Source organism: Vidua chalybeata, chromosome 5 (genome assembly GCF_026979565.1).
Source record: "Vidua chalybeata isolate OUT-0048 chromosome 5, bVidCha1 merged haplotype, whole genome shotgun sequence".
Taxonomy (NCBI): domain Eukaryota; kingdom Metazoa; phylum Chordata; class Aves; order Passeriformes; family Viduidae; genus Vidua; species Vidua chalybeata.
In genome coordinates, this window is record NC_071534.1 from 23,866,185 (window position 1) to 23,888,562 (window position 22,378).

Genomic DNA, 22,378 nt, shown 5'->3' on the forward strand with positions numbered 1-22,378 from the left:
ACTCAGGGAAGAAAAACTCACTCTCTCTGGAAGAGGGAAGCTCAGTTTTCTGTCTCTGTTTTACCAAAACCCTCTATAAAAGAGTTTTGGTTTATGAAGCTATTAATTTCTACATTGAAGACCTAGAGGAAAAATAAGAGTGGCATTAAGAGAAAATAATAGAGTTTAACTGACAGTAGCTCTCCTTGGAAACCAGAGAGGTTATGATCTATATGCAGTGTAATTCTGGACTGGTTGGAGCTTCATAGCTCCTGGGCAAGGCTGAACAGGATTACTGTGCTGAAGCAGCACCAGAGAAAGTGTCAGCACTCATTCAGGAAAAATCTATGTGGGAACATAAGACAAAGGCAATTGTGATTTTTGAGGAGGTTGCTGTGTTATATTCACAAATCAAATGTTTGAGTTTTTTACATCTCTGCCTGTATGAGAGATTTATTCCTGTACAAATAATTTGGTTCTGGAGAAAGTAGAACTGACTGTGTGAGGAAAGCTAATAGCACAACTGTATCCTTAAAAAAACCAGACCAAAACAAAAATAGAAAGGAAACAATGCAGTTTTGTGGCCTCTGTTATAGCTCTGTGTTTTAGAAAACAAACAAAACCAAAAAAGCCCTCCCAAAATACATTTAAAATCTGAGATGCAGCCAAAATACCGTCTGTCACTTACCAGAACCTATTTTTTGTGCCCACATTTACAAATTAATGCTTTTCTTTTTAAAGTATCTCTTTCATAAATGGATTTTCCTTAGCTCAAGTTTTATTTCAATCCCACTCCATTCTTCTGTACTTTTTTTGCCATTAAATATCATTAAATGAATGATGTGCAGTGAATTTTTATTGTTCTTTTCCATCCCTAGTAATACATTTTTAATTTTCTCATTCTAAGATTCTCAAAACTTTCTCAGCTTTCAAAAAATTGTTTTACAGTGGTGAAACAGTGACTAATTAGGGAAAAAAAGCTCCTGATTTGGAATTTCATTTCAAAATTCCAGCTGCTGCTCTGCAGTATGGTAGTACTCTATCCTAAGTGTTGTGTGAGTCTGTAGTAAGCAGTTTGAGTAGCACACTATGCTGTAGAAGAGACCCAGGGGATATTTTATATAAATTTGTTTGGAATGCACAATAGCTGATGCAGAAGTGATGCTGGTATTACCCTGCCAGGGGAAGCTGCACGATGACACAAGGACTGGCCATGAGAATACTCTCCTGAGCAAATGCTTTCTATCTGTGGATCTAGGTGATAATTTGTTCCCATCTTACAATGAATGGTCTATATTGTCCTTCATGTTCTAGCTCTCAGCTCCCAAAAATTGATATTTCAGGCACAGCTCTTTAACCCAGTACCTGCCATCACTGGGCTATAGAAACACATTAGCCAAAATCTGTGCTTTAAGAGAGCTTTGTAGAGTTTAGGGCCATCTGTGCCTTTTTACTGACATCCATGTAGCATATTTCTGTACAGGAAAAGCCAAATCTGCCAGAGGTTTTGCAGTTTCCCACCTGCTTGACTTGAGGTTTTAAGGAATCTTCTGGGGTTGGTGTTGCTTTCACAGTCTGGGGGGCAGATTCCCTGGTTGAATCTGTATTAGTATACTCAGAAGAAGCACTGCTCCAGTGCTATCCCATAATTAAAGCTGATTAATTTTCAGCATGCTGCCTGGCGTGTTTCTGGCCCACACCAAGGAGCATTTTCCCTTGCAGTGCCCAGGCACAGTTGAAGGGAGAGAATGTGCCAGGGATTGCTGCCAAGAGGCAGTTACTCTGTTTTGGAAGAGACTTTAGCTGTGAGACAGACAATGCTGCTTGCCCTGAGGAAGAGAAAAGAGGTTTTGGTCCCTTTTATTTACTAGTGTAGAAATGACCTCTGAGTGCTTTAAAAATAAAACTTAATAGGTATTAGCAAATGGCCCGATGAAATCTATCACTGTGTTAATTGGCTGACCCGAACCCCATTAAATCTTGTGATTTGTCCTTGATAAAGAAGCCATTAAAGATAACTTCAGGAGGTGTCCCTCCACAGGATTTGTTTTAGTAACCAATTTACTAGGAAAGGAGGGAGAAACTGTGGGAAAGTTCTGTAAGCAAAAAGACTCACGCAATCTGTCCTGGTGCAACTGTTAAGCATTTGGCCTTTTTGTGGCAGGTGTTGTTTGTTTCACAGTTGTCCATCAGGCTGCAGCCTTTCCCAGGTACAAAGTTGGTATAATGCTCCTTGCATTCACAGTGGGACTAAATCAGAAGGATGTGAGAGGGGAGAGAAAATTAGTTGTGCACAAATTGTGGATTTCAGCATAATTTCTGGAACTAGGGCTTGAACACAGTGTCTTAGTTAATCACCTGGTGAGTTCAGACACAAATATAAAGCTTCTATTTGTACACACCAGCCTGTGTTTCAGCTGTGTGTGTGAAGGAAGGACACCTTCACTGAGACATGACCATGAACTGCAAAAGAACCTTGAATGATCAAGTGTTGGAACCCTGGATACTGAGAATTTTAAACCAAGAATTTTAGGCCAAGAACTGGCAATCAAGTCCCTTTTTGGCCCTTCAGGGTGTCCAATCAAACCAGACCTTTTGAAGTATTGCTTTTTTTGATTGTGCAAGTTTTACACACAGAAATTGGAGACAGTTCCCAACATTATGAATAATATACAGTCTCGATAAAGTGCTGTTCATTGATTGTTTTCAAAGACTTAGATTGCTTCTTTCCTAAATAAACTAAATTTAGACATGTATATGTGGTACCAGTATAAGGACCCTGCTGGTCCTACAAGTCCCCTGTGTAAGAGACACAAAATTAAACTGGGAGAAATTTATTTCAATGCCTCCATTTTGGGGATTGCCTCCCCAAAATGGAGAGCCAAAATAGTGCCAGAAAAAACAACAGTATTGCCATTCCTATTTTCAGAGGGGAGCTAAAAGGACTCCCTCCTGGTCAACAGCAGGGCTTATGGTAAAGCTAGGCATAGCATTTGATTTCCCTGGGAGTTGTTTCCATACCCTCATGGGTTCTTTTTGGAGATAAAGCATTATTTCTTCTTGGGCAGTTACACTGACCTTTCCTGGACCATCATAGATGCAAATGCTGGACTGTGCAGGGCAGCTCCCATGTGCTACCTGACAAGGGTCTATGGGCAGGCAGATTTGACCATCCCCTGTGTAACCTTCTCCACAGGTGCATTTGTGCTGGTTTGGCCCGAGGTAAACGCAGTCAGCATTAGGATCACAGACCTTTTTGGAACACGGGTTGATAGCTTGTGAAAAAAGAAGTGAAGTAAATAAATCATTGCCCACAGATCTAAAATTGAAGATGAGGGTTCACCAGAGTACCTCCATGCCAAACAAAGCCTGGGCAGACTAAACTTTTCATAACAGCCAAGTCTGAAGTGTTGTGGCCATGTGGAGATGGAAGGGAGGAATGTGTTTATGCTAACATAGCAACCAACTGTTTGCTTTTGAGCAGAAATGATCTCTTAACTTGGCAAATAGAGTTATAAACAGATTAAAGCATGTAACGTGCTCATTAAAATATCACAACTATTTCCTTGTTCTCTGGTGGATTTTAACTAGGGAAGGTCAGGTGGGAGGTATGAGGTCTGTGCAAGTTTCAAGCACATGTTAGATCAGTTGGAAAATATTTCTCAGTACAATAGGCCTTTGCTGTTTTTTTCCTGTAGTTAAACAATATAATGTCATCGGTTCAGCTGTATGGAAAACTGTCCAGCAAGTGCTTTAGTATCCCACACTCTTCTGCTTTCAGGATGGCACTAGAAGCTCACTAATTATTTCCATGAACCATTTTTTTTTGAGGTATTAGCATTTCTTGTTCTTTTTCAAAATCAAGCAGTGCCTGGAGAGCATCTTCTCACACCTTTGTGTCCAGGTTAGGTTATGGTTAAGCACACATACTACCTAGAAGAAGGCATGCCCTTGACACGCCTAAAAAACAGTGCTTCTCACTGTTTTCTCCTCTTTTCCTCCCTTGATTTCCCCCCAGCTGGGACTGATCTGAGACAGCCTCTTTAAATTGTGCTTCCAGCATCAGATTAAACAATATTCTTTGTTTTGTTGCAATTGGTCTAGAAAGAAGGACTGGTACCATAAGACATAAAGCGAGTAGGGAAAAGAAAATCTGGACTCTTAGACGGTTGATTTGGGTATTCAATGGCAAGTTGAGTCTATAAAGACACCTCTAAGGTAGAGTTTACCTCTAGCTGAGATGCTATTAGCTTTGTTTCATGAAAAACAGTAAAACTAAAATGAACCTTACTTGCCTGTAGAGTTTGTGCTTGCTGATGGAACTGAGCTGCCACATCATGGATGCTGAATAAATATAAGCCCTTGGTTGCTGTTGTTATGGAAGCAAGCTATGATGCTGAGCTGTACCAAGCAGAGGGATATGACAGCGGTGGATTTGTAAGCACTGACGACCCAGTACCCACCTTATGTGTTTCAAGGGAGTTGACTAGCTTTAGTCTGATTGCATGAACTGTAATTTGTTAGCAATTGGATGGATGGGCTTCTGAAGCACATTTTAGGATTTTGTTTCATCCTGAAGGAATCTAGTTTGTGCTTTGGGATATGAACCCAAGGAAAAATCAGATGGTGAGATGTGGCTCAAAAGCATGTTCCATATCTGAGCTATAACACTAATGGTGGTGCATTTAAAGAACTGGGGCAGACATAGAAATTACTCACGTTCACATCGTGTACTGTCCCCCTGGAAGCTGGGCAGACACGTGCATTGCAGCTGTGTTCCATCCTCACCTGAGGCAGCACACCTGGAGTTTGCAGGGCACCGCAGCGCCTCGCACTCAGCTATGGCTGAGGGACAGAAGGGGACAGATTAAGCTGTGCCTGCACGCTCTCAGGCTTTGAGGTTCAGCTTGTGTTTGGTTGCTCTTGCATGACTAACCTGAGACCAATTCATCCTCACCAATTCCACCTGAATCACAGCTGTGGAATACATTTCTTATGGAAGATGCTACTTACGCTGATCACAGTGGAGCCCTTTGTATCCAGACAAACAAGTGCAGCTTCCATCCCCTGCGATTCCACTGTTGCACACTCCATGAACGCAGTCGCAAGCTACAGGGAGAAATGGATTTGCTTTTCTGAACAAGGATGGTGTTTGGAAAGCCAGTGGTTACTCATAGCAAGGTGTGTCCTAGCCAGCAGCTTTGGCCTAAGCAAGCTCTGACCCGAGTGCCTGAATTTATAGGTGAGGCGATCAGTGCTTGCAGTTGCACATGTCAGTAAATAACACCTGAATTTTTGAAGGCTGTTAAGAGCCTGGGGTCTGAAAATCTGCAGAACACACACTGTAAGCACCAAACTGACTTGTTGCTAATGCTATAAAACTTGAAATATTTGACAAACAATATGGAGCCAAAATTGGATATAAAGTGAAACATAGACCTCTTTAGTAATGGTTAACCTATTGCTTGGTTTTTTTCAACTCTCTATTTTTCAAGAACCTTAAGAACCTTAAGAAGAGACGAGTTTTATGACTTTTTTTTTCCCTCTCTAAACAGAATTTGTTTAGTTAAAAAGATAATTAATCACTGTAAGGGTCTCAGACTTCTCTCTTCCTATAGTCTCTCATTTTTGGTTATATTCTGGTTATAAACCCAATGACAATATGCACACTGGATGCTGCATTCACAGTCCAGGCAACTAAGAGATCCTTTAAAAATAATTTTTGAAGCCTTAAGTATTGTGCAAAAGCTTTATAGTTATAACTGTTTGAATTATGGCAATGATGCTTTTTTAAAAGGCCATTTAGAGTTACACTTGGAAAAGTCCAAAAGAGGTACAGAATTGTATTGCTGACTTCATGTTTAAGCTGCAGTGATGTAGCATATCCTCTTCCCCTTAAAAACATAGCTTGTGTTCATGCAAATTACCTGCACTAATTAATTAACTAATAACTTCCTACCTATGTTAATAGTCATAATATAAAAACCAGGAATATCTAAGGTATTGCTGAAAAGCAGTTAGCCACAAATGAACATTGCTTATATTTTATTTATTTTAGAACAGTTGGAGGAGCTCAAATATCTGATAGCTGAAGTGTAAAATATTGCCTAAATTAATATGTAATTGAATCCTCCAGTAACTTCTTGGAAAATAATTACATTTATGATATTAAATTCATTCAAGTACCCTATTTTCATGAAAATGCTAGCTCAGTTACATTTCTATGTATCAACACTGGCATCCAGTGGACAGCTGGTAGAAAAAAAGTCTTTGAGCCAGCAGTGATATAGGACTAGTGTAGAAGGGTTGACAGAAATTGTTTAAACTGAGACCATTTGAGACTCCTAAAAAGTAATATTATGTAGATCTTGAGGGAAGAACAGGCATTTTACTTTGAGATAAGCAACTATTGCTACTTAAGAACAAGACTGTTATAAAAATTTTTTTCAGGCAGTTTTCTGGTTTTTCAGTGTAATTTTCAGCAAGGGTCAGGAAGGTAAAATAGTAGAGACCATGAAGAAGCTGGCAAAAGTGGAAAATGTTCTGTGCATATATACACTTGTGATACATAAACATTTTAAAAGGTTTACACAGCTTTAATTGCTCCTTCAGACTTCTACTTCTGATAGATGTATGGCTAATCAGTCAATTCATCAATCACACAAGCCCCAAAACTAAAGTAAACACACTATTTTTCACACTTTTGACGGAACTGTATATCTCCCTAGCACAGAACAGAGCAAAGAGCTCTCTTTCCTTTCCCTGCTGTGTTCTCTGAGACAGACAGCAGCTCTTACTGGGAACTCTTTGGGCCCTCTCCCCATTTCACTGTGATTTCTTGGAGTCTAAATACAGCTTTCACTCTCTTCCCTAATCAAATAAAGCAAGTTCAAATTTACCTGATGTGCAGTCAGGACCAAATAAATTGTCTTCAGCACATTTTTCACAGGCTGTCCCACCAAATCCTTTCTGTGAATGACACAATGGAAATCAAAACTTAAGTTTCTTATCTATCTCCATACAGATAGACATATGCTTAGAAGGCTGGAAACAGCATCTTTTGCTGCCAAAAGAAAATAACACAACAGTTTCAATCAATAGGTACCACAATCTAGAAAACATTGTCTTTTGAGCAATCTTGCCCCCACATCTTTTTAAAAAATAATTTGTAGATCTTCAAATCAGATGTTCTGAGGTGTTCAAGGTAACAATGAAGTACAATAATCAAGCCTAATGTCCAAATTAGGCTTACAATTGTTGGGTTGTATTTTCTGGCTGCTTCTATCTCTGTCTCTTTTTCATATATCCCCAGAAGAGTATTTTTGATGTAAAGTAAGGATGAATCAGTAAAGGGGAAGGTAAAAAAGGTAAAAAATTAATTGTTTATTAAAAATCTATTTGCCTGAGGTGAAGCACTACAAGTTGCACTCTCTGTGAAGGAACAATGTATGGAGAGTATAGCCCCATGTAAAAATACTTATTTATTTAGGGCAAAAAAGTCACAAGTAATAGCACAATTTAAAAAACAGAGGAACTCAAAACACTTGTCTCAGGAAGGCAAGGTGAAAGAACTTCTTAATAATTCCACCCGAACACGCTTAAGTCTGGAGAAATAGTAGTGTAAAGATTAATGCAATCCAAGCAAAAAATGAACTCCAAGCTGATCAACACTGCTGTTTCTGGAATACTTTCCTTTAAATGTATTTATAGAGTAGAACATACATGACTCCTTAGGACAGCTTACATGCTATTGTTGTATTTGTTTTTCATTTAAAAGAAAAGACGTACCTGACAAGTGCATGTTCCATTCCCAGCTATGCCCTGTGAGCAGCGTCCTCTCCCGTTGCATGGTGATGCAGCTCCTCCTGGACATGCTGGAAATGACAATGTTTGAGCCATCAGTCACCTTGCTGTGACCCTTGTGCTCCCCCTGTGCTGCAGGTGACCACCTTGGCAGCTGCAGGGTTTTGGGCCAAACAGGGTCTTTGGGGGACAGCTGCTGTTTTGCAGCTGCCTGAATCCCTTCGCTGGAATCTCAGCATCAGCAGAGACCATCACCCTCTCTTGTCTGGGAACTTAGGCTAGTGACTGTAGTCAAATGATTGAACAAAAATGAATTCTCTTATTCTAAAGTACCATATGGTTTTGTTCCTGCTGATCCACCTCTGTCTGCCACACCCTAAGCTGTTGGCTTTTCTGGTACAAGGGGAGCTTGCCTGAGCACTCATGTGTGGTGATATAACTCTCAGTGTGTTGATAATTTGCTCTCAGGATTTTATTTGATGCTAAGTTAAGCCTTGCCCCCCACCCCCCCCCCCCCAAAATGGCATTTTCTTTACGTGGGAAATTTTCCCTTTTCCCTGTTACCTTCACAAGTCTGTAATAATTGATTCAAATGATCTTGGAAATTGAAGTATCTAAATATTTCACAGCCAAATGCTGTCCAAAGGGCTGTGGTCACTAATCAAACTTGTGTACCAAAGGTGTGTTATGCTCTTCAGTGTCTCTGCTGCTAAAACCATGGTTACAGGCAGTAGTAAAGAAGGTGAGACTGTCTGAAGAAAAACCCCAGCCAGCAAGAGATAAGAAAAAATCACCATATTTCTAATAAAAATAGTCTAACTCTTTTGTCTGAATGTTTTCAAGATTCAAATCTTTACTGAAAGATTGCCTACAGGAAAAGAAATGTATATTACAGTGGTTTTTAGTCAGATCATCATGTCAGGTTTTCTCTCCTATAGGGATACCCTTATTTTTCACAGTTGTCCTGCCCCTCCTTGGAAATGATGTATTAGCTCTATTCCATAAGCCTTTCCTTCCTGTAATTAGAACTCCCATTAGGTACCATAATTTTGATGCAGGTGGTACCTAAATGTATCAAACTCCTACTGGCATCACAGGTACTCTGCTGTACCTTACTAGTGGATTTATTACTTATAAAGGGTCTCAGAGTTTGTGTGTGGGTGGAGGTGGGCAGCACTGGACTTATGCTCTCCCTGCCTAAGTTAATATTGACTTAGAGTATTTAGGTCATGTGGAAGTTTTAGTAAAAATGAATTTGATTTGGACAGAGTGATGAGGAAATAAGTGGATGTGCATATGTGTACACTTAATTCCACTGAAAGCGATGGCTTTATATCAGTTGTTAACATTTCTTAATTTATTCATTAATGCAGTCTCAGGTCTATTGCATCTGTGTAAGCTTCTTTTGGAAAACCAATAAATTTAAAGATGAAAATTTAAGTGCTGTTTATCTCATACTTGCTGAAATAATACTATGTTTTAAGAATTTTGGTTAAATAACTACAAATGAGGGAAAGTAATAAATACATATCCTTTAATACTTAAAGTGGCTTTTAGTGAATCTTGTTTTCTGGCTACCGTATGACACCTAAATCTTAAAGATTCATGGCAAGTGTTTAATATTTGCACAGAATGGGAAAAAAATTTATTTGCACCGATATTTTTATTGAATGTGTAAGGATAGAGAAAACTCAGAGTTTATGGTGTAATTCCTATGAAAAGTTACTTTAAAATTGTTGACAAAGCAGGTTTTATTTTTTGCCATTGGTATTCATTGCACTCCTTGTCTTCACTACATCTTGTCTCTTGTTTTGATACCAGCACCAAGGGACAGCTTTATCAGAAGTGGGGTAAATTACCATATTGTTGAACAATTTGGCCAGGCAGATAAAGGACTTCCTGCAACCAGCAGGGCCACAGGAGACAGTGCTGGGACACTGGAGCAGTGCTGGCACAGTCACCTGCTGCCACCCTGGGGAGATGCCGGACCTTTGCTTTTATTGAGGATGCTTTTTGAAAATCAGTAAGAAAGAGATGCTCTTGCTTATCTCTTAACAGCTGTCAGAGTGTGAAGGCCAAATCTTTGAATCTAGGCCAAAAGAATCTAAATCTATCAGCATTTTTTCCCTTCATGGACTTAAATTCAGCACTTTCTAAGTGTTATCAAATAGACCCTCTTAAAATACTTGTCTTCACCTGACTCCCTGTGAGGCTGAATCAGTGCGTAGTACTCGAAAAGAAGTATTTTGAACCATATAATTTGATAGCATTAAATTTAGTATCTGTCCTCTTAGTCTTTATTTTTTCTTTTAACATTCCCCCTCCTTTATTCTTACAGGCCTTTCTATTCAGTTGGTCATGCCATACACCTTTCAGTTGGTACCCAGGATTTTCTTAGGAGCCATGGAAATATTTGCCCAGAATGGGAACCTGTGCAGGGGTAGGAAGCAGCTCCTGCTGCACCTGAGCTCCCCCAGCTGTAGTGCCTGTGGCTGGATGATATTGGCAGTGTTGAAATGTTCTGCTCTTTCCCCCTGGACCTTTTCTGATCCTGTGCTTTTCTCTTTTGACTTTGTGGCTTTTTACAGAGGGATTGGTGTGCAGCTGGATGGCTTGGTGTGCTTCGTGGGGAGGGAAGGGGACAAAAGATCTTGCATTCACACTGTGTGTTTCAGCATGTGCTATCATTTAAGGAAGTCAGAGTGCTATTTAAGACCTAATTTTGTCCTTGCCATCAGATGATGAATGTAAAGCAAACCCCTAGTCAGGGATTTTTGTCCAGCCTCAGGAAGGACAGTCTTTCCTCCAAATATTTCAACTTGTGCCGTATTCTATTACAGAGGTTGTGATAATGTAGAGATATTTTTTTTTTCCCTCCAAATGAAAGCAGAAACAATGCTGAGACCTTGATTCTTTGCTTTTTGGGGTCAGGAAGTTTGTCCAAAGGAAGAGAGGGCTTCCTTGCCTTGGCAGCCTCCTTCACACAGTGGTGCAGGCAGGGCTCTGACTCAGGCAGGGGACCCTGCCCCTCTCCAGAAATACTGATGCCCGTTGTGTGGCTGCCCAGAGCACCCTGATAATGGGAGGATGAGCTCTTGGGCTGCATTTGGAGGTGGGGAGGTTGAAGCACCACACAAATCACTCTCTTTAGAAGACATGACCACATGCTGTACACTCAGCTCTTTGCCCGGCTTTTCTCTTGAAGTTGTCATGAGCTGCAGTTTGACTGCTTTCCTCTAGTAGATAAATGACTCGTGTTTAAATAATAGCTTGGGCTAAAATTATAATTTTTTAAAAATCTGTTTTGTGGACAAAGGACTTCACAGACATTGAAACAGACCTTGAGGCCATTAACTAAAGGGGGAAACGCTCTGGCTGGGCAGGGAAACTTCCTCTGTGGGTCTGGATGCCCATCATGGTAGTCTGATATTTGATGCATTTGTGGAGATGCTGAAAAGCTTTTCCTGAGAGAAGGGGCAGCAGGAGGGGAGGCACTCCTGATTCCCTTGCTTCAGTAATGGCCTGCAGCATTCACAGGCAGTTAAAGAAACAGTTTCAAGTTGAGCTAAAAGAAAAGATCCTCCCTGCATCACAAAATCAAGAATTAAAATATTTGGAAATATTTCAGATGCAGATAAAGGTGGTTTTGACCTAAAATAAAACATTTAATTTTTGGTTTGAAAATCTTAATTTTTAAAATCCATTTTGGTGGTCCTCCTGAACAAAATAATTTTGCAGGCGTTGACTGCAATGATTTGTTTTGAAAATCTCAAAATCTAGGAGATTTTCTGAGGCTCTTTACATTTTTCTATGAATTTTTCTTTGTAAATGAAAATTTGAATACCTGTTTTTCTTCAAATCCCTTAAATTTTAGCTGAAAACTGCTATTTATTTCTACTTTTATAACAAGCTCTGAGGAGCAAACTACTCACAGCAATAGTTTCTGAAAAGAAGAAAAGTTGCTGCTTTATTTCTGTTCAAATTCTATATGAAAATAAATCCCAAAGCAACTTACCCATGCAGTCTGGGCCCCAGTGTCCCTGGCAGCACTCAGGTTGTTCAAATTCCTTTATACAACGGTGCCGACAGCCCGGAAAAGAAAGTGTGTGTGTTTTAATTTCTAGGTAATACCTGTGGAGAAAAAGTTAGAGCTGCTTTAAAGTACTTAAAAGCCTCCTGTAGGGGAAAATGAAATTTTAAAGTTGTTCTTCTTTCAGTGTCAGGCAAGAGAACTTTGAGCATGGTTGTATTGATCTACTTTTTTTCTTGTTTGTTAACCATACATTGAACGTCAAGGTCTAAAAAGGTCCTTGGAGCTGTTTCTTTTGAGCAGTGTATTTATCTTCCCAGCCTAAATACAGCACATTTCTCTAAGTTTTGATTTGAAACAGTATTTTAAAAACTGCTTAACTTCAAGGTTCTTTAAATGCTAAGTAAGCTCAAAATACTAACATTACTAAATGTAATACTCAAAATACTAACATTACTAAATGTAATACTCAAAATACTAACATTACTAAATGTAACATTACTAAATGTAACATTACTAAATGTAACTACTTAAAGTAGTTACATTTTCTCTAAAACACTGGGATTTTTTTCCAATCAGAATGGCAAGATGTCAAATTGGTTTTGAGATATCTCTTCCTGCCCTTCACTTCCACAACACCCTGATCTAGAAGTGTGAAAAATACTTTATTTATATGATATATAAGATTAACACCTAAATATAGCATATACATTTATAATATATTTTTGTATCATTCATATCAAGAATGCAGAATAAATGTAGAAGAGACTCTATGATTCTATTAAAGAGAAAATGTTAGACCATCAATAGCAATGTTTATTTTCCTCTTATATCACTTGCTCTTAACTTCAAGCATCAAATACTCTGAATGCAGCTTGAGTTCTGGAGTTGGTCAAGCCAATGGTAAATGTTCCATAAGAAAATTGCATAGACTAGAGATTTTTTGTTGTGTATTTTGATGTGGAGAACAATATTCATGAGAAAAGGCAGAGGAGATACCTGCAGTCTGGTGTCCCAGTCCCGTTGGTAATTTTGGTGTAACCAGCAGGGCACTGGGTGTCAAGGTTTAAAGAGCAAGGTACACATTTGGTTTTCATTCTAATGAGCAGCTTTTGATCACATTGCTTCTTCACCTGCAATAGGAGCAGAAAAATTAACAAGAAGGAAAAACACTACTCCAAATGACATTGCTGAAAAATGACAAGTTTAACTCAGCTTTGTTCTCACCGCTCTTTTCTGCTCAGCAGGAGCTCCTTGTTTTGGGGCTAAACTAGGTAATAGACCATATATACTAGTGCTGTGCAGGAGCTTTGTCTGCACAAAATATGTCCAACCACTGCAGGATAAATCCTTCTAAGTGTACTATTTTTTCCTAAGAGCACTTTATCAACAAAAGCTAAGTTTGTCAAACTTAAAAGCCAAGTTACAGAGACAGCATCAGCCTACAGAGTGTTCATTCCAAAGCTGCTGACAAGTGCCTTCCCCACTCTAAGGCAAAATTAAACAAGGTGTGGAGGAGGCAAAATTAAATCAGTGCCACCATAATGATTTAAAGGGCTATGGCTGGAGTTTTCAACTTGGTGGCAAAGAATGGCATCTTGCTTTGCATTCAGAGCTGGTGGAGGTTTTGGGCCTGACCCCACCAGAGAACTCTAAGAAGAGCAGCCCTGTTTGTTTTTTTTTTTTTTTTTTAAACCTGTTTTTGTGTCTATTTTTAAGCAGTAAGTCTTTGCTGAACTGCATCTAATGTTGGCTTTATCTTCTTTCTTATTGGTATTTGTAGAAGTAAGTTCCTCATTCACAAATGGTGAGAAATTACCTAATTCAGAGTATGGTTTTTAAAAACCAGCAGCATAACCCTGTGCAGTCCAGAGAGTCCTGGACCTTCTGGGCACTCATGGGATGCTGCAGCCTCTGTAGAATCTCACAGCTGGTCTGGGTGAGTACCCTGGCACCTCGGGCAGGATTTCTACGTGTCCCATGGTGGTCCTGGATTAAGCCCTCACTCAGCAGTTTCTCCCCTTGACAGCTGGACATTTCAGCAGCTAAGTTGGTGAGGATGTATCACAGACACTGATAAGGAGATTTAGCTTCATAACCTCTGAGCCATTTTATGTGATTGCCACCACCCACATGCAAGCACATTTCAACATCTATTTAGTTGTCAAATTTTAGCCTTCATAAGTGCACTGTTGAAATCTGGTCCAGGTAACATTGAAATAGTTGGGTAGTGAAAACTTTTTGTTGTGTAGATGCTTTTCAGGTGTCTTTGAAATAAAAATGTGACCTTTTCCCAGATGTGGGTATAATGTGGATACAGCTTGAAAATAAATTTGGTTGTCATCAAAAAGACACTCCACAAAATTTCATTTTTGGAGCAATAAAATTCACAGAGTGTTTTTGAAAAGGAAAAATTTAAAAATAACCTATGCCCTTTCTCTACAACCAGCTGTAAAACACTATTTGTTTTGGAATGGTAACATTATTTCCACTTTCTCCTAGTTCCTCATTTTCCCTTTTTGTTTTTAGAGAAAATGGAAGAAAGTTGACTTTTCAGTCTCTTCTTTTAGTGTCTCTTCTTTTAGTCTTTTTTTTTAAAGAAAAACATATTTCCCAGTACTTGTTGTACATTTCAATGTATGTTTCCATTTAAAAACTGCAACCAACCAACAACAGTAGCAACCTGAGTGTCTTTCTTTTCCCCCTTTTAATTCCTCTCTGCCTTTTTGTTTCCTCTTCTAAATCTGTTCTGCCTCTCTACAAGGGTAGTGAAAACAGATGTTGTGAAATTCCAGATTCACGGTATTTGTACATGACAAATGCACCACTTCCCCAAAGGTCTACAAATTCTTTAATTATGTTTATAACTTTGTGTTATTACTTTACATAGCTCAATTCCTTTGATTTTTATCCCTTACCTGTCTAAAATAGCTTTTCCTCCTTTTATTTAATAGGAACAGATAATTTTCACTATAGAAAAATTTCTGCTTTCATCTTCTGACTTACCAGAAATCCCAATCAGTTTCTTTTGATAAATGCATCATTTACAGTCTTTTGCCACATATGCCAATTTTAGAGACTTTTTCAGTGTACTCATGCTATATCATTTGAGCCAAATTCTTAAACAGAATAAACAGATGCATTTCTGTTATTTCAGAGGACTGAATTACGGAACTCTCAGGTTATAATTCATGGTCATCTGCACCCAGTGACTGTTAAAGTGGGTTTTTCTGCCACAAGATACAGTAAATGGTAACTGGTCTCTCTATAACACAGAGTAATACAGACAGTAATCCATTATGTAAAAAGCTGTTTCTTACCTCATCTTGGACTTGTGATGTCAAACATAGTTTCATTGCAACCAAAAAAGCAGAAAAGAATAAAAACCCTGGACTTTTTTCCATTGTGAATTGGACTTTTTTCTTTCAGAGCCGTCCACTCCTGAAAATTCAAATTTTTACATGAAATGATTGTTAGAGGTGCTGTTTCTTCTGCATTCTCGGGCAAATACTTTTAACAGGACTCTTGTCTTCCCCAAGGTAAATGAGTGAAGCATAAGGCATGCAGAGCTTGCCCAGGCAGGACAGGTTCCAAAATGCAGGGTATTTGCTGAAAGCTTGCACTGGAAAGCTGAATAAAGCCTCCCTCACTGAATGACAGGATATCCTGACAGGGCTCCCATCATTTATTCCTCTCTCTGGAGCTGTTGACAGTACAAAACCAAGGACACTAAACTGTTAGGACAGAAGATGATTTCTTCTTTTAGGTGAGCATGGATAGGGGGCTGGAATAGCTACTGGACTTCTTAATATTAGTTATTTAACAGATCTAAGGGAGAATAAAGGATCTCTTGGAGTTGGCTTATCAGCCCTTGTAACATAAGGATAGGTCACCCCAATATGGTTCTGGGAGAAATACTATGGATTTTATCTCAGGTGGCCAAAAGAACCTCTTCCAGATTTGGTTAGCTAGATAAAAAGGGGCATAATTTTCTCCCTTTTTGCTATTTTTGTTAAATCATTTTGACTGATTTTCTGGAGCGAAGCAGAGGAAAATTGACTCATCTGTATTGTTTGGGAGAGATGAATATTCAGATTTGCCAAAAGCATTTTGATTTTGCCATTTGGATATATCAAAAGCAAGACTATTTCTTTGTTCTCAGAGTTTTTCAGCTAATTTCTAGTGCTGATCTTTGCCACTGCTCTGGTCAGTCTTGTGCAGGTTCTCTTATGTCTCAAATAATGTGGCTCCTTCCGGTTTGTCACATTTGCCTGGTTCCCCAACCTTAGAATTTTTTTCTGTCATTAGAAGGTGCTCCTTAAGGGTGCCTTAATACAAAGCTGTGCTTCATAACACCCTATCTTTAAATCTGTGTGGTTTTCCTAAAGAACTGAGTGGTGATAAACATACAACATAATGTACAAATCCATCTACTTTTGTGATATGCTCTAAAAGAACTCTGCAAAATCACTGGGATGGCAGGGCAAGGTGTTTCCTGTGCACTCATCAGATCCTGTTCCTTTCTCTATATGATGAGGGAAGTAAATCATTGCTTGCTTATGCAGACATGGTAGCAGCCAGGGCTGTGATGGACATGCTTGACAGTAGGTACGTTCCTAAGAAGGGCTGTTTCTTCTTTCTGAGGTCAAGGTTTCACATTACTTTGGCTTTTCATACAGTGTACAGTCTGGCCTGGTGGAAGGGATGGCTCAAAAAGCAGAATTCTGGAGGATCTCCTCTTCTGAGTGGTGATGTCCCATGCCCAAATTCCATTCTTTGTGGGATATTTGGGAGTAAAATTCACCCTCCCACTTCTGCAGGAGCGCCTTGTGGGAGTGTGGGCAGAGTGGCTGTCTGGGCAGCGTCTGTGCCACCTGGTCTGCCTGGTCCCTGTGTGGGTGCTGGCAGGAGCTGACAGCTCCTTCAGCAGTTTGAGGTCGGCTGGGTCTCTTGCCTGTTACCACTTCGGGCAGCGCAGTGGTGAAAGGAGCTGTAAATCAAGCACGTCCCTTTCCTGTCCTGTAGGCTGAGATAAAAAGTAACAGCATCAGCTCTCTTGTTATCTGCTCTTGCCTCTTGTATAGGCATTCGTGTGAAGTAAACTCTTTTCCCCTTTCCTTCCTCTCCCTTCTCATCAGAGCATGGCCTCCTCACCAGCTGCTGCGGTGACTGCTTTCCTTGCTCCAGAGGGACCAGCCACCCTTTCCTCCTGTTGCTGATGGGCATTTCCTTCTTCATGGAGCTTGCAGACTGTGCCAGGCTCTGACTACAATGCTACCTGGCTGGCTCCTGCCCCACTTTGGGCAGAAATTCAGGCTAAAAGGTCATCTGGCACACAGGGTGGGGCCCTGGGGGTGGGAAGGTGTCACCTCAGTGCTTGAAGTGTGGTGCAGTGTGGCAGGGTGTCTGCCAGCCAGCCTGGGAGTGGCTTCCTGAAAGCTGGGATCAGTTAGGCACGGGGAGTCCAGCCAAGCCTCCCTCCCCAGATTGCTCTGTGTCTCAGCTGCTAGTCACCCTTGTACCTCTGAAAACTTTCAGGTTGCAAGCAGCCTGGTGAAAAAGATAATTAAGAGTCACTGTGTGTGCTTTAATACTGCAAATACCACGGGCTGGAGCATTCCCTTCTGCATGTCACAGTTTTGCTCTGCTTTGCTAGTGCATTCCTGGACTGGATGCTCCTACTTTAGGTATTAATGAACTAGCTGTCCTTTTACTTTCTTCTTCTACCTACTGCCCCTCCCCAAGCTACTGCTTCTATTTCTATGCTGTAAATATCAACCAACCAGAGAAAACGTGATGCCTCATTTATGTAGGTGTCTTTGAAAACAATGTTTGTGCTTATTTCAGCATCACCATGAGGTAGTTGCTCTTTCTCAGAGCCAGGTTTGTGAGGTCAGTTCAAAAGTAAATCAAAACAAGCAGAGATACAGACATGATGGTTGCAGCACTCACTTTGCTCTACACAGTTTTGATGACCACAAAATTTCCTGCATGTAAAAAAAATTTAATATTGACCACATAGCTTGCATTGTATTTTGTTCTCCTTAACTTTCAGAATGTGAAGCTCACTCAACCAGTGGTGACTGAACTTCACGTGATGAGGACTCAGAGACTCATACAAAGCTCAGCCATTTCACAATCATATTGCCAAAGCACAATTTCAGAGGAAGAAATGAGAAAGAAATAAGATTACTTTGGATGAAAGCACTCATTACAGCCAGAGCATTTGTGAACTCTGCATGATACAAACTAGTACTGCTTTCCTGGTATGTTCTACCCTAGTTGCAGCTCACCTCCTCTCCCAGGGGTGCAGCCTATTTAGTGAGATCTTAGAGAGTGTCAAGGGTGAGGGCAGTATTGAGCTAAATTTGATATTCTTACTTGGTAATTTGGAAGCAAGCAGAAGAAAATCAGTGAATTATTGTTTTTTTTACTGTATGTAGATTCTGTTTTAGAGCCAGTCACAGCAGGAAAACTGTCACAGGGGTGTTTGAATACACTTGGAGGCTCCACATGTCTGAGGGAAGTCACTTTGCTCTTTGTTTGGAAACTGGCTAAGCACCTTGCAGAGGGGTAGGGAAATATAAAATGTGTTCATAAGAAGAAAGCTTCCTAGGGGGAGGGAGGCTTTGGCTCTGCTGAGAGAAATGTCTGAATGCTAAGTGTAGGTGGGAGGAAGGGGGGTACAAACCATCAAGTTGCCTAGGAGGAGGCTTGGGGAGAGGAGGGGGGAATATTTGGGAAATACTGCCTTTGATTAACAGAGACTTAATTGAAACATAACAAAGAGATATCAAAAAAAAGGGCTTGGCAAGTTAAATCTTTCCAGTGCCATACATCTGAGGAAGCCAACGGTGGCCTACGGAGAGCCTGAATGGGCAATGTGGAAAATGCCAGGGGTGTGTAATTTTATCTGTGGGGTTATGACAGCCATCATTCTGAAGCACAGTGACTATCAGAACTAATTAATTCTCCGAGCCCAGAGGATGCATTAGGATGGGGCTGCAGCTGGTATGCTGAGGAATGCCGCGCAGCCGGCGAGGCCAGCGCTTCTATCCATGTTAATGAGGGAGAAGGCACCGACAGCTGATCTAAACCCCAATGTGCTCACGATGCATACAGCTGATGGCACTGCAGACTGCCAGGCAAGGGGTGGTCTTAGCCATAGATTAGATCCTCATAGTGGCCTCTTCAGCTTTCTTTCTTTCCCTTCTGTATTTTTTTTTTTTTTTTTGTGTTCTCAAAAGAGTCTTTCAGCTGGTGAAATTGTAAACAAAAGGCATTCTAGCTGAAGCCATGGCGAGAGGGCTTTGCTAGGGAGCCATGAGGAGAGCGGTGTGTGCGATGCTAACTTGGACCTTGATATTTACCACAAATTTTCAGGGCTGGTTTGGGTTGGGGAGCTGTAATACTGAGCTTAGAATCAGTATCGTGCTCTAAAATTGAACTACCACAGAATCAGGGGCTGCTCACAGGTACCTCTGCTGCCTGTTCATGTTATTTGTAATTGCATGTTGCTTAAAACAGTGGAAGTCATTCTCAAGGGATGGCTAAAGTCCCAGGTCGTGTGGGTTCTGTAGGATACAGGAGTTATTGATAAGTCCCCAATTTCTTGGAAGTGTTCTCCATGTACAGCTGTGAGACAGATGTACCAGGGGATGAATCTACAGGGTTCCTGGGCAGCAATCCCAATGGGCAGGGGAAAGGACTTAGCTGGATCTGGAAGTGCAGGTGACTTACAGGAATATTAAAGTCATCTTTGTGTCCCTGTCTCTACTTTCCATCTACTGCCTTGTCATTCTTGATAGACCATACACAGACTCTGATCCCATGTTGCTGCCAGCCAGTGGTGTGATAAATGGAGGAAGTACAAAAATCTCGAGATTTTCTTTGAACACTGTGGCTTTTCCTGGAGGTGTTACACACTTGAGAATCATTAAATTTCATGTTTAATGGAGTTTACATACATGGAGTTTAGCATGTATTCCTTGAAGAGATTTGAAATAAAATTAATTGCAATTCTGAACTGCTGGGTAAATACAGTAAAATAAATTTGTAGTTTGAGCTAACACCTGGCTGTGTAATGCCAGCATATAAGGGGGTTCAGCTTGAAGATGTGATCAATGAATATTGGAAGCTAGGAACCAATAATGGGCTTTCAAAGTTATCTCAAATGGATCTTTATGGGGTTTCTCAAGTAAACCTATTTTGCAGTTTATAAATATGCAGGAAGGATGATGGTGTTTTTCTGTATGTGTCTTCTACTGCAGTTCTGCTAAGGTTGCAGTACGTAAAGGAAACATATTAGGAATACCCTGAGATGCAGAGGGATGTACAGCATGGATTTCTGGTGCTGTAAATGTTACATTGATTTTTCTAACTCTGTGGTAGAGAAGCAGGACAGAGAGTGGCATATGCACTTCAGATCTTAGCTGGTAGCTATGGTAGGACTGGGGATATTTGGGAAATCCAGGCACCACAAGTTAAGGTATTTTGTGGAGCTGAGGGAGGAGTAGAAGCTGTGTTGTTACTGCAATGTTATTACCTGATGACTTCCTTCCTTACACTAGATAATGCAGAGAGCTTGCTGTAATTTTGGCCTCTGTAGAACTTGTATGCTCTCACAGTAGTATTTCTGTTTTGTCTAGTCAGACAAAGCTAGATTAATATAGTTAATAATTCACTACAAATGAAACTGAATTGCAGATAGTGATGTGGAGCAATCAACCTTTGCTCAGATTTTTTTTCTTCTTTCTTCCTTTTAAATGCAGCCTTTATAGCATCATCCAAATTTGTGTGTTTGTGGCTATAGTGGATTGATTTCGGCCAATTATCTTGTCTAGGAAAAAACATCCCCGAATCTGATTGAGAAAGAAAATTGTGCAGAAAACAATGCAGCATGATTCCCACAAATAGAATAATAACACAATGTTATTTTTCGTTGTTTTCCTCCTCATGATGTGTAAACTTGCTGTGGCTTACATCAAGTTACAGGGCTGTGTGATATCTGTGCTAGTTGGGTAACTCGGTGTGGGAATGCAGAATGGGAATCCCTAAGCCAAGCTGGCCACAGAGACATCTGGCATTGCTGGGAAAAGCCAAGCGTGGTGTTCCTGGGGGCTGCAGGCAGCAGAGATTATGAACTGCTGCCATAGGAAACAGAGCTGGACTGGGGAGAAGGAAGCTTAGGCTCTGTTTTGGCTCTATTACTTAAAGATGTGGACAAGCCACTCTCCCTTCTGCCTTGGCTGTGTCTCCTCTCCTTTCTGCCTCTCCAGAGTTTGTCTGTATCAGTGCCTCCAAAGGTGACTCCTGAGGCGAGGATGGCTCCTGGCGAGCAAAACTCTAAAGTCTGTCCACCAGCATCCTCCGTCCCTCTTCAGATCAGTGCTCAGGACCGTGGAATGCTCTGGCTTGGAAGGGGCCACGAGCATGACCCCGTCCCGCCCCCGGTGCGGAGCCTCCCGCGGGGCCACCGGAGGGCAGCAGAGCCCAAGCCACGGCTCCGAGCCCCCGGAGCCGCGGGAGCAGCGCCTGGAAGCGGCTCCGGGGGTCCCCTCGGTGTCCCTGGGGAAGGGAAGGGAGGGAGGGAGGCAGCTTCCCTGCCCGGGTGATCACACCGCAACCCAGCCGCGGGATGAAAGTGAGGACGCCCTTGCAAGACTGGGATGCTTTTCCAAAACTGGCCTCGAGAGCACACAAGGATAAAGAAATATAAAAAAGAAATAGGGATTTAAATATATGATGCGTCGTAAGCATATAGAAAATAAATCTGTAAAAGAAAAATATAAAATATAAAAAGAAATATGTAAAACATAGATATTATTATTAAAAACATGAGGCAAACAAATACATAAAATATATGAAATAAATATTTAAAGGTATAAAATTAATAGATGTATATAATGCATCTATAAAATAAATTGAAATAATATAGAATAAAGATATAGAAATACAATTATGTCAATATCAAAATGATGCATGTTTTATATCTATATATTTGGAAACAGTCATTTGTTGCAAAGAGTACAAAGTACATGAGGTAGAAGAGAGAGGATATAGTCAGATACCTGCACAAACATATGCTGCATCTCAGAAAATGAGTGGCCAGGGAACTGTTCGCATTCCCCTGACTCGCACAAAGTTGTATATACACTATGAGTAAAAATTTGAATAATTTCAAATACATGGGAGCATCTGCTGAAGATTCATCCAAAATACTCTGCTTTGTTGAAGACTAAACTTTTTTACAAGGTTTACTGTTTGGTGTGGTGGTGTTTTTTGGTGTGGTTTTTTTTTTTTTTTTTTAATGGTGACAAAGTAAACATACAAGGATTCTTCCCAGTTGTGCAAAAGCTATGGTAAAAAAAACTATACTTTATGTTAAACACACCGGAAAGTCTAAATAAACAGAGAAATGTAAAGGCAGTGTTACTGGCAATGAAATTATGCTGAGAACATGCAGAAAAATATCTTCAAAGGCTCACCTATGTGTAGCAAGGCTTTTTACAGGAGGCACTTTTAAAGGACTGTGCAAAGTCCTCACCTACAAACAGATAAATTTTG

The 22,378-nt window shown here is 40.4% G+C and overlaps 1 protein-coding gene across 1 annotated transcript in view; it reads right to left on the reverse strand.

Moving 5' to 3' along the window:
- The window catches only part of STAB2 (stabilin 2), a 75,179-nt gene extending 59,963 nt beyond the window's left edge, over positions 1 to 15,216 (reverse strand). The window contains exons 1-9 of the mRNA XM_053942565.1: positions 15,133 to 15,216; positions 12,812 to 12,945; positions 11,798 to 11,913; positions 7,768 to 7,853; positions 6,879 to 6,948; positions 4,993 to 5,088; positions 4,699 to 4,824; positions 3,058 to 3,254; positions 2,096 to 2,229 (exon numbers count right to left, since the gene is read on the reverse strand). Of these exons, the coding sequence (XP_053798540.1) occupies positions 2,096 to 2,229; positions 3,058 to 3,254; positions 4,699 to 4,824; positions 4,993 to 5,088; positions 6,879 to 6,948; positions 7,768 to 7,853; positions 11,798 to 11,913; positions 12,812 to 12,945; positions 15,133 to 15,216 (1,043 nt within the window). The remainder of the gene's footprint in view (positions 1 to 2,095; positions 2,230 to 3,057; positions 3,255 to 4,698; positions 4,825 to 4,992; positions 5,089 to 6,878; positions 6,949 to 7,767; positions 7,854 to 11,797; positions 11,914 to 12,811; positions 12,946 to 15,132) is intronic.
- Positions 15,217 to 22,378: the final 7,162 nt, after the last annotated feature.